Source organism: Anastrepha ludens, chromosome 3 (genome assembly GCF_028408465.1).
Source record: "Anastrepha ludens isolate Willacy chromosome 3, idAnaLude1.1, whole genome shotgun sequence".
Lineage (NCBI taxonomy): Eukaryota > Metazoa > Arthropoda > Insecta > Diptera > Tephritidae > Anastrepha > Anastrepha ludens.
In genome coordinates this window covers 34,907,417-34,919,708 of record NC_071499.1, presented here as the reverse complement: position 1 = coordinate 34,919,708, position 12,292 = coordinate 34,907,417, and the positions used below count along the sequence as shown (strand labels likewise).

The 12,292-nt window shown below is 38.4% G+C and overlaps 2 protein-coding genes across 5 annotated transcripts in view; one reads left to right on the top strand and one right to left on the bottom strand.

Annotated features, from left to right (window-relative positions):
• Positions 1-12,292, bottom strand: part of LOC128857393 (carboxypeptidase M) — a 73,636-nt gene that overhangs the window by 53,477 nt on the left and 7,867 nt on the right. The gene's annotated exons all lie outside the window — the stretch shown is intronic.
• Positions 216-1,271, top strand: LOC128857395 (serine protease SP24D-like). The gene is made up of 2 exons (XM_054093140.1): positions 216-491; positions 561-1,271. The coding sequence occupies exons 1-2, from the start codon at positions 256-258 to the stop codon at positions 1,084-1,086; spliced, it is 762 nt and encodes a 253-aa protein (XP_053949115.1). The 5' UTR covers positions 216-255; the 3' UTR covers positions 1,087-1,271.

Here is a 12,292-nt window from a genome sequence, read left to right as displayed (position 1 = left end):
ACTTGTTCATCTACCGCGTACCTACGTATTCGACATTGTAAATAACTGTATAATTTTTCTAATATCGCTCCATTTTTACTATCATGCGGCATCTTATCTCACGCATTGGCCATTGCAATAAATTAAAATAAAATTAGTTATCAAACTGTTTCGCATTAAAAGCTTTAAACTCGCTTATCTCAAGACAGTTTATTCCGATTGCTGAATACGTCAAAGTTTAATTCAATATTGAACTTCCTTGTGTGACGGTCCAACATGTCGAAATTCGTGCTCTTCACTTTGGTGTGCTCAATTTGTGCTGTGATCGGTCAAGCTGGTCCCACGGGACGTGTTGTAGGCGGCATCGATGCCTATGAGGGTCAGTTTCCCTTCCAGATCTCGTTACGACGCAACGGTTCTCTTACTTGTGGTGGATCGATCATCAGTCGGAATTTCGTGTTGACCGCAGCGCATTGTGTAGGCACCACCAACTCCACAGGCGACTATTACACGTAAGTTCTTCCTGCAAGTTTCTCATACACAAATGCATATGTAGATATATAATTTCTTATAACCTTTAGTTACGATCCCTCCGTTTTCACTGTGCGCGCCGGTTCAAACGATCGTTTCCAAGGCGGTGTGGTGGTCAATGTTCAAGAGATTATCACCCATGAGGATTATGGGAATTTCTTGAACGATGTTGCGCTGCTTCGCTTAAGTCAACCATTAATCTTTTCAACTAATATTCAACCTATTGAATTGGCAGATAAAGAATTACCCAGCGGCACGTCGGTCATCATCTCCGGTTGGGGTCGCCTAAAGGCAGGTGGTGATTTGCCACAAAAGTTGCAGTGGAATACATTGACAGTCATTTCGCAAGCTGAGTGCAGAGCAGCCATAAATTGGGATAGTGATACGCTCATCTGCTTGGCTCACGCGGCTAATAATGGCGCTTGTAACGGGGACTCAGGTGGTCCAGCCACATACGACGGCAAAGTGGTGGGCATAGCTGGATTCGTTCATGGCGGTTGCGGCAATATCTATCCAGATGGCTATGCTAAGGTCTATTATCATGTGGAGTGGATCAAGAAACATGCTGGCTTGTAGGATGATATTTTAGCGGAAATGGAGCCACGTTATTTTGGTTTAGAATAATAATGCGCGTTCGATAAATGAAATGTGGTACTAAATTAGGTTTTTATTTTTGGTTATCAAATGCGGGTCAAATATCCAAAGTCTCATCGGCATATGCAAAACAAAAACCCAACAAAATATAGAAAGATTTTAATTTACGTTCACACTTTGTTTTTCTAAACCTTCTCCCTCCTACATATATTTTATGTTAGAAGTATGTTCGAAATTTTAAGTCGAATGTAATACAAGGGCTGCTATTTATACAATATGTCAAACTTTGCAATGGAAACATCAGATGGGGACTGACAGCACTAGGAATGCCAGAAAACAAGGGAATTTCAAAAGAGACGCCTAGATGTCAGTAGTGAATAATTCCTAGACCCGATACGCTTGCGTTGCTGGGACATTACATTAGCCTTTAGACATTTCTGAATTGGCTGTTTGGCAGATTTTATCTGCGGACGTGCTCACGGTGGACATTTAAAAAATGTAATTTTCGCATATTTTGTCAAAAGGTATAGGTATATCTTTAAATTTTCTTTGCTGGAATGTTGGTACAACTGCCCTCTATAATATCGCAGAGTTTGAGCGTCATCTGTCCATTAGCTTGTTTTTGGCATTTAATTATATCAGTCAACCGCAGGTGTGCTCTGCGATTTTCACTATGAATAAAAATATCGAACAAAGAATTTGTCTTAAACCTTGTTTTTGAACTGGATTTCGTGTGCCGAATCGTTCAAAATATTGCAGAAAGCCTATGGCGAGCGTGCTTTATCAAAAACACAAGTCTACGAGTGGTATAAGGCTTTTGCAGAGGGCCGAGAAGTCGTGGAAGATTTGCCCCCATATGGTCGCCCATCGTCGGGTCGTCTTCAACGCTTGAAAACGTCGACAAAGTCAAGGAAATGGTGCCGGAAAACCATTATATAAGTTTAAGGGAGGTAGCTCCTGACCTTAGCGTGTCTCACGAATCAATTCGCAACATTTTACGCCATCAATTGGCCACGAGATGCGTGGCTGCTCGACTCGTTCCAAGGGAGTTGAATTTCTTTCAAAAAATTCATCGGAAGAAGGTGGCTGAAGACATGCTTGAGCAAGTGAATTCGGACCCAACGTTCATCCAGCGCAACATAACAGGTTGTGACACGTAGGTATATGAGTTGGACATGCAAACCAGTCAACGGACGGTTGAATGGCGCTATCCAGATGAACCGAAACCCAAAAAACTACGTAAAAGTCGGTCAAAAGTGAAAATCATGCTACTCGATTTCTTTGATTATCATGGTTTTGTGTACTTGGAATTCGCTCCAAATGGTTTTATGGTAGATGAAGAATATTATTTAGAAGTTATTCAGCATTTGAGAGAGAATGTGCATAGGAAAGGGTCTAATTTGTGGACAGAAAGCTGATGGCTCTTGCACCATAATAACGCACCGTCTCATAAGATTCATATTGTGAACACTTTTTTGACCAAACACTCGACAAATATCATCCAACAACCACCGTATTCGCCGAATTTAGGCACTGTGACTTTTTCCTTTTCTCAAAACTTCAATTGCCAATCCGCTTTGAGTCGATAGAGGCCATTAAGGAGAATTCGCTGAAGGAGCTGAAGAAGATCTCTTCAAACGCGTTTAAAAAATGCTTTGATGGCTGGACTAATCGTTGGCATATGTGTATTGATTTGAATAGAGCCTTGAACTTTTCTGGCCGTGGACATTTTTTGTGTTTCCAGGCTCCATCTGAGGTTTCCATTGCAAAGTTGAAAATGCTTTACTATATTATTATTATTATTGGGCTACTGCGCACTGCGACCAAAAGAGATCTATTGTGCAAAGCCTGCTGTGGTACCCTATATTTTAAGGCTTTAAAATTTTTTTATCACATTCTGGGGTTTATTGTTGCATAGCTTATATGAATGCGCGACTCTACCACTAAGGTAGTGTAGCCGTTTTCTGCCTAGTAGGGGACATTTACAAAGAATGAGTTCTGAATTTTTAATGTCCTTTTCACAGATGATGATGTACTCAGAGAGACCAATTTTGTTTAAATGGCATCTCAGGCCATAGTGGCCTGTAAAGTAACCAGTTGAAAATCTTAAGGGCACTCTGTTGAGTGAAATTTGCTTAACAGAAATTTCTCTCCCCGGCGTTTTCGCTGACCGATAGAATTTTGTCAGTGTTTAACGAATTTCCTCTCTTCTCACTTTCTGATAATTTCGTTAGTGTGACCTTTTGTAAGTCCATAAAAATATCCTGAGCATTTTTTTGCTAGCCATTTCCTCATATCCCTCATGTCCAGAAACCCATCCTAATAATACTGTGTTGAAGTTCCCTAGCAAGTTGAAAAGGTTCATACAGTCATATACCATTTTTCAGGTGATTACAGTTAACAGAAGGGATTTTAAAGCCGTCTTATTATCTGAAAGTATGTATGTAAATGTGGGTTCATCTCATTTTTCTATGGATACATTTCCTTAACATAAATTGTTAGCCCTAAACTGATAATAAAAATATAAGAACTCTGTTATATCCATACAACAACGTACTTCCGAGTAGATGCAGTTCAATAAGCTTATAAGCACACATACATACGCATAATAGGTATTTACACACCCTGTGATTGCGGGCGCATTACCGCTCGTTGGTGTCAAAGTAAATAGAGCGTGGGAGTGATTTAACATTAACGGTCTGTTGAGGCATAATTTTATGAGGTTTTAAAATTACACTTTTTGTTGTCGTGTTTCGTTCAGGTAAATTAATTTTTTTATGTTGTTGGAATACATTTTATTTTGTTTTTTTTTCTTGCTCTTATTAACTTTTATAGTTTTTTTTAGACAATTTCACCAAAATGTAACAAAAAAGTTAGCTGATGTCTGTATTTACCAGTTTAATAAAGGGTGGTTAAATTTCAAAGGCCGATGTTGAATGTGAACCACACCTAAACGTCAAGTTTTTTTCTGCATTTCATTTGACATTTTTCAATTTCAGACGAACTCAATTTGAACTATGGAAAGATACACAATCGAGCAACGCTTTAAAGTTATTCAGGCTTATTATGAAAACGGGCGTTCAAATCAAAATGCATATCGTGCAATTTTCGAAGAAAATCATCTTCAGTGATGAGGCACATTTTCACCTCAGTGGATTCGTCAATAAGCAGAATTGTTGCATTTGGGCGAATGATAATCCAAGAGTGATTGCCGAAAAATGCCGAAAGAGAAATGACAATAATTTCCTAAAAAAATTGTATTTTATTCAAAATCAACACCGGCCCTTGAAACTTAACCACGCTTTATATGAATGAAGGTTACGTTGTTAAAGAAAAAGTGAAATTTCAGCAATTGGATTTGTCAAAATATTCCTCTACGGATGGTAAAAAAGCGTAGTGAAATGAATGTAAAATATGTTCAAGCAATTAAGTTTACATTCAACTTTACATTCGTTGAGCTATGATTCAAAGTTTTCAGCAGCTGCCTCTCTCCATTGCAAGAGGAATTCAGATTGGTTTCTCCCCTTAACTTGCTTTCGTTACTCACCCAGGCATGCCATATTGAAAAAAATAGTTTCAAGCCAATGCGTCAAAGGCCTAAAACTTCAACTTGATTTAAAAAGTTCGCCCATGACCTGCATAACCTAAAATAACAACTGCCGTAAATATGCGGACGCAAGATATACTTTCTTTTTAGCATAAATCCCAACTAGTGAAATGAGTGGTTCAACTCTGACCCGATTTTTCTAATTGCAAACGACTCGCTACTAGCTCTTTTTTTCCAATCCAGGAGTTGGATATGGAATGAAGAGACGACAAACATTCTAAAAAAATAAAGTCTGAGAGCTTTTCAAGTTTAGCAACAAAGAATAATTCTCGTTAGTAAGCACCGATGTATAACACATGTTGAGCTAAGAGTTTCTGAAGTCTAGATTGCGGTTTGAGTATTTAAGCGAGTTTTTTGGAAAAAATGTCTGATTCACTATGACCAAAAATTTGCAGTGTGGTGGTGCAGACCCTCAACTATTACGCTCATCATGACTGTAAGCCTCTAAAAGACACAAGCAGATGGACGAGATGCGGCAGTCGTTGCTAATGGTAGCGAGATGAAGATGCGTGCATAATTTGAAAGTTCTTAAAGTATAAAAAAATAAATAAAGTTTTCTTATTTTGTATTCAGTTTATAGAAAACTTACTGCAAAATTTCTATAGACCCCCTGAGATGGCTTCACAAGCCAAAGTTAGGTGGCGATTGCGCTCCAAAGAGAACCCTTATATAGAAGAAGGTGGAACTGGATACTGACTCACTTGTGAGAATACTGACTGACTTTTTTATATGATTTAAATAACTACAATCAATTGGTATAATTTTTCTGTCTGGATTTATGCTTCGCTCGCCTCTTCAGTAAAGTCAGGTATAAGGCCTTTGGAACGAACAACTCATCTTCCTCCCTCAAACAATCTACTCAAATTTACTTGTTATTTAGAAGGATTTGAACCAAATAGATATATATTTATAGTGAAGGTCTCTGCACCTTATTTTCATCAAATTAATCAAGTGAGAAAAGTGCCCGTTCACACATTTTTTTCTCCAAGATTTGATAAAAATAAATCGTTTTTTCAATGCATGACAAGCTGGGAGAAAAAATCCTCAGTAATGTAGGTAAGCCGTAGACCGGCAGCCGCCGTAGCCGAATGGGTTGGTGCGTGACTACCATTCGGAATTATAAAATAATCGAATTTCGGTGAAACATCAAAATTAAGAAAAAGTTTTTTCTAATAGCGGTCGCCCCTCGTCAGGCAATGGCAAACCTCCGAGTGTATTTCTGCCATGAAAAAGCTCTTCATGAAAAGCATCTACATATATAATGTCGGTAAGCATAAGGAGCTGTTCTCATTAATTTTAAACTTAGGTTATATTAGGTTAAGTTTCCTAAAGTTTTTCCTAAAACCAATGTGAACTTCTACAAAGCTTTAAAAGATCCCTGACGGTCACAGTACTGAGATTTTCCAACTCATTAAAAAATGTCTGCCCAACCCTTTGTCTACCGCAAATAAACTGCTATAGCATTAACCTACCATTCGGATGGTAGTTCCCCCAGAAGGTTTGTATTAGCAATACCAATTTTTAAAGAAAAAAAATAGTTTTATTAGAATATTACGACATAGAAATAAGGCAAGTAGTGGTTGAAGTACTAGTTTGGCACTCCCCAAGTAAAACTGAAGCGCTGTTTTGATACCATTTTGGGACCTCCAACGGGCATTTACCTACAGCCATCCATAGCTGTTGATGGAGTGTAGAAGGTTGATGGGATTTAGTCTGTATTACTGCCCTGGGCTGCCGAAGAAAGGATTACCCATTGACCTTAATTGTGTAGCAGCCAAACCCGAATATTTACAGAGAAAGAGCTCATAAGTCTCCTTCTCTGAAAGGTCACCACAGCTTCAGCAATGGGGATTAAGTGGTAAACCTAGCTTTTCTGTGTGTGTGCCGATCAGCCAATGAACGGTAAACACAGCGACGATTTGGAAAATTAAGTGGCTTAGAGTCCCCAGAGCTTGATGTGCCCTGCGTCTATTGTACTGTGGCCAAATGATTTTCGAAGTGAAAAGAAATAAAGCGACAAAGTTGCAGAGTTTAGAAGTATCAGATATTGATATGGAAATATAATAAAACCGTCTTCGGGTTAATTGAGCCCGGATAGTGATAAGGAGATAAGTGGGGAATCTTCGTTTGGATAGAGCAGCACAGTGGCCGTATTTTCTTCTTCTTCTGCTTCATCCAGACTGCTTCTACAAAAGTCATGTGTCTTCGCGCCTTTATCTGGACGTGTTTGCTTACTAGACAGTGTCCAGTTATAACCGAAATCAGTGTGCTAAGACTATGTTTTTTTTGGCTCAAAAAATATTCTGTGCATTTAGCATTGAAAGCCGACCACAATTGTCGGGTGGTCCTGCATTTGGGTTCGTTCGACCATCTTTCGTTCGTTATTCTTACGAATTCCTCAAAATAAGTAGTCTACCTGTTTTTGAGGAATATCTACATCATTGTTTATGCACTCGTTAGGCCGTTTGATGCCGAGTCTTCTTAGTTTATTTGCCCCACAATAACCCTCAATGTCGCAATGTCTATGAACCTATGTTCCATTGGAGAGAAATAGCTCAGCCACCACGTTAAGAGATGCAATCTTAGAGATTGCCGAGTGCTTTGTGAAAGACTTAGACAATATCTCCAGGTATTGCATCAAACTGATGAGTTTCACGATCTAATTATTGAACTTAAAGCTCAACAAAAAATTATTCTTTACATATTTCGGCCCAACTAATTAAGAAGCTCTTGAGAACGAATATGTGTTTAACGGCTATGATAAAATGAGCTTTACTATTAGCGTCTAGTTGAGAAAAGCGCCTTTAGACAACAAGCACGTAAGGGTTAATGGTATCTAAGTTTGAAATCGATTAAATAGTGATTGCGCATTCCCAAGGGTCGTGACGTCAGTATAGAAAATAGGCAAACGAAAAGTAGTAGAAGAAGAAGCGAAAGTAAGTGGAAAGCCCTGAAAGATAAAATAAATCGGGCATACGTACACGAAGGCTTGTTTATTCTTGTATTGATGTCACCTAAAATAGTAGCGTTTTTGGCATGGCGTCAACGTTGTATTATTTGTATCGTGACATTGAATGATAATAAATATTTAAAATTCCTCCCATTTTTATTGTAGAACTGTTGGGAAATCACTTAATTACTGATAGATTTACATAGGTAGGTATGTATGTGCATACATCAATCTTGAAAATGTTAAAGTCACGAGCGATTTGGCAACAGTTGCCTGTCTGAGCTGTCGGTTATTCATTTCTAGCCGTTCTAAGGCCGCACCTATTGTTTGGCAATGCATAAGCAATAAATTAAGTTTACGCTTTGCTGGAGCTGCATACACAAGGTGGCGCACAATGCATCACTCTGTTGGAAGATGCTTAGAGTTTTCACTTTGGCAGTTAATATAACTGGCTGATTTTCCATTTGATTGCTGTCATTTACGGAACTTATTGCGTTTCAACAGAATGCAAAAAAGTAATTTCAATACTTTACAGAATAGTTCGTCAGTTGTGCGATTCCATACCAACTGATTGGACGTGGCCTAACATTATTCTGAAAATTGGGTTTTTTACGCAAACCTAGTTTTAAACGAAAAAATTTCGAAAGAAATTTAATGATTTTGAAAATTATTCAATTTTGAAAATATGAACTGATATCCAGTTTTTTAAAGTTAAGGTGTTACATACATCCAGCAGCACCAAAAATGCGCTAAAAGCAAAACTGTTTTTAGAAGGGATAACAATAGAAATAAATATAACAAAATTTTATACATTGTTTGTTAGTACTTAAACTTTATAAAAAAAATGTATTTTAATTTTTTTTACAACAATTACTATATAAAAAATCACGTGACCCAAAGTGCAATGAAAAAAAAAAGTTGCTTCACGGTCTGCATCATTTCTCCTTGAAATGTTGATGGATCTGTAAAAAGTAAAATTTTTGTAAAATAAAGTTGTAGTTATAGTCTGTCGAGCCGCATTTTTGAATTTCGAAAAATTTTGCAATTTACGGCATTAAAAAAATGCGTTTTACGTGATAAATGTCACAAATTTAATTATGTTTATAAAATTTTTAAATAAAAATATCAAAAATTCGGCTAGACAGATTATAGAGAAAACACTTTCGAATATTACAAACAAAAACCGCATCAAAAAATATTAAAACTGTATGAGTTATCCTGCAGACCGTGCCGGAAAAAGTATTAGGCGCGCAACTAAGTTCTCGCTGTTTGTCAATAGATGCTGCCAGCAGTGTGTGCTAGTCGATTCTAACATAACCTAAACATCATAAACCGAGCCTAGACATATGGTAAACAAACAGCTTCGGCACATTAGTGATTTTGTTTTGGTATCATTTACTTTTGGTTTTGTGAAAATGTCTGATTTTGTGCCGAATAATCGTCATTTGCGGGAAGTGTTGATCTTCCTCTTTCATTCGAAAAAACCGGCGGCTGAAGCGCATCGAGAGCTACAAAAAGTTTATGGAGATGCTGCTTTAAGTGAAACAAAGTGCCGAAATTGGTTCCGTCGCTTCAAAGACGGTGATTTTAATGTTGACGATCGTCTCATCCGCGTGAAGGAAGGCGAAAAACCTTCGAAGACGCTGAATTGGAGGCATTGCCCAATGAGGATCCGTGTCAAATGCAAGAAGAGCTTGCTTCAGTATTAGGAATTACCCGCCAATCCATTTCCAAGCGATTGCATGCTTTGGGAATGATTCAGAAACAGGGGACTTGGGTTCCTTATGAGTTAAAACCAAGGGATGTTGAACCTCATTTTTTCGCCTGTGAACAACTGCCACTGCTCCAGCGGCAAAAAAGGAAGGGTTTTCTTCATCGCATCGTGACGGGTGATGAAAAATGGATTCATTACAGCATAACAAAGAAAGGAAAGTCATGGGAACTGCCCGGTCATGCTTCTATGTCGTCGCTTCGGCCGAATATTCACGCTGCGAAGGTTATGCTATGTATTTGGTGGGACCAAGTTGGTGTTATTTATTATGAACTGGTTCACCAAGCAAAACCATCACTGGGGATCGGTACCGACTTTAATTGATGCGATTTAGCCGAGCACTGCGCGAGAAGCGGCTGCAATACGCGGAGAGGCATGAAAAAGTGTTTCCTCAGCATGACAACACTCGGTCTCACGGTCTCCAAACCCATTAGAATCTATCTGGAAACACTGAAATGGGAAATCCTATCCCACCCGCCATATTCTCCAGATATTGCGCCGTCCCATTATCACCTGTTCCGATCGATGGCACATGGTCTAGTTGACCAACACTTCCATTCATATGAAGACATCAAAAAACGGCTTGATCCATGGATAGCCTCAAAAGATGAACAGTTTTACCGCGACGGTATACGAGATCTACCAGAAAGATGGGGAAAAGTAGTAGCCAGCGATGGGCAATACTTTCAATGATTCACTTGTAACCATTTTTTCAGACTAAAATTCTATTTTAATCAAAAAAGCAGCGAGAACTTACCTGTGCACCTAATAGTTTCGAGAAGAACGAGTTTAAACTTTCCAGTGCGCATCAAACTGTCGTCGCGCAGTTACATTTTCTTTTGTATCTATGGGAAATTTTTACAATCCACTTCCACAGAAATACGCCGTAAACTAAAGGGTTTTTCAATTGGCGCGGGTCGATTTTGGCGCCCTGTGGCAGCCATTTTGTTTTGGTGACATCTGTTAAATCTTTTGTTTATTATTCAGTTGTTTATGCCAAATCATTATGGCAAGTTACACGATTGAACAGCACATTCAAATGATAAAATGTTATTATCAAAATGAGTGTTCATTAACGCAAACGTTGCGCGCATTGCGCCCATTTTTCGGTAGACGTGGTGGCCCTTCCAATTTCTTATGGCCCATATTGAACCATATGGACCTAGACGACATGTGGTTCCAGCAGGACGGCGCTACGTGCCACACGGCAAACGCCATTTTATTCCGTTTCAACATCTACCCGCCCTTATTGAAAAACCCTATATAAAGAAAGTCTGTAAAAAAATCGACTTTTTGAAAATGTTTTTTATTTAACTTGATCCAGACCTTGCTTGAGGGTGCAGTGATGTCTTGGCGGAAATTACTGATTTGAGAAGTATAAAAAAACATAATTTTATGTAATATAGCTGTATTTATTTGGTCGGCTGATATTTGTGCCTCAGTCTGAAGCCATCTATCATTCAGTCTGGACGACTGGAATTACAGCAAAAGTAAGTGAGATGATACTTTTTGCGCCACCTTGTATATTTTTATGTACTTATATATATGTAAAATTAAAAACAAACAATGAGCCATATAAATGCAAGCTGAAAAAAAATTTAATTACATACTTTGAGGGAATTTTTATAAGACGCGCTTAAACGAGCAAAGTACAATTTTATGAATAAACCAGAATTGACTAAACTCGAAACGACTTGAGCACTTTTTCAATTGTACTTTTGTTGTTGTTCGTTTTTTAAAGCCGTTAATACTGATAAGCATTTTGCAACAACACTTTGACCAATGACAAATGAGTCGATTAACATCTTCTACAAGCAGATCTCGAAGATCGGCACACAGAACAAGTACCAACAATAATTAGCTGCACAGTTAACTGGTAAGCGCAAACTCTAGGTCACTGGGTTAAATTCTGCTCTGAATCACAAGAAATCTACACCACACCAACAATAAAAAGACAAAAGAAAAACACAACAACAAACACAAACAACTGAAAAGTTGTGAATCGCCTCAGAAGTGGTTAAGTGGCATTTGCTTGAGGAATATAAATATTAAATACTTTGTGCCATAGAGGAGTAGCCGCAATTGTAAGAGGCGGCCTAAAATGACAGATCGGCTGTCGTCAAACATATGTAGGTACATAACTGTGAATAAATGCGTGCATTTGTGTGTATGTAAGCACTGACAAACTGCTAGGCAACCAGTGGCTGATGAGCATTTGTTGTTGATACGAGTAAACGTTTAGCGTTTGGAAAACTCGTTCGCGTTGCACGCTACCAACTCAACCAGTTTTTCTTCTGTGAAATTACTTTCCATGGAAATAGAAATGAGAAAAAACGTACGGCTACAATACATGCCGGCGAAGGCGGGCAACTAATGGTTTGCAGCTACAAAGCCATCGGGGGAAAGGCAAGTGAAAATGTGTGAAATTGTGCAAAATTAATATGTTAACAGCAATGATGGCTTTTATGTTAATATGACAGCCATGAAACGCGATATTGTTGTTGGAAAAATTTGTATATTACTTATCTATGCAAGGACAAAATGAATGCGCAGCAACGATGCCGGTATTTGAAACACAGAAAACAAATAAAAAATCTAAATTTTGGTGGTACGAAATTTTGTATACCCAATTCACAACATCTGCTTCTTCCTGAAAAGGAGAGCATCCACTTAAGCGACATTAGACGGGTTTAGGTTAGGTTAGGTTAGGCAGGGCTTGGCTGATCCTGTAGATCGCACATTGAACAGAAATTAATACATAGTGGTACCAAGTATTTATGTGCCGGGTTTAACAAATGACGTTTCTCACTTTTGGTGCTAATAGGCGCCTATAAGGAGTTGGTTGGTTGGTTAAAGTAAT

Bases quoted from the DNA above. Each gene is read 5' to 3' on its own strand.
- LOC128857395 (XM_054093140.1), top strand. From the start codon at position 256: ATGTCGAAATTCGTGCTCTTCACTTTGGTGTGCTCAATTTGTGCTGTG. The intron at 492-560 runs GTAAGTTCTTCC...TATAACCTTTAG, and splicing joins TCCACAGGCGACTATTACAC to TTACGATCCCTCCGTTTTCA.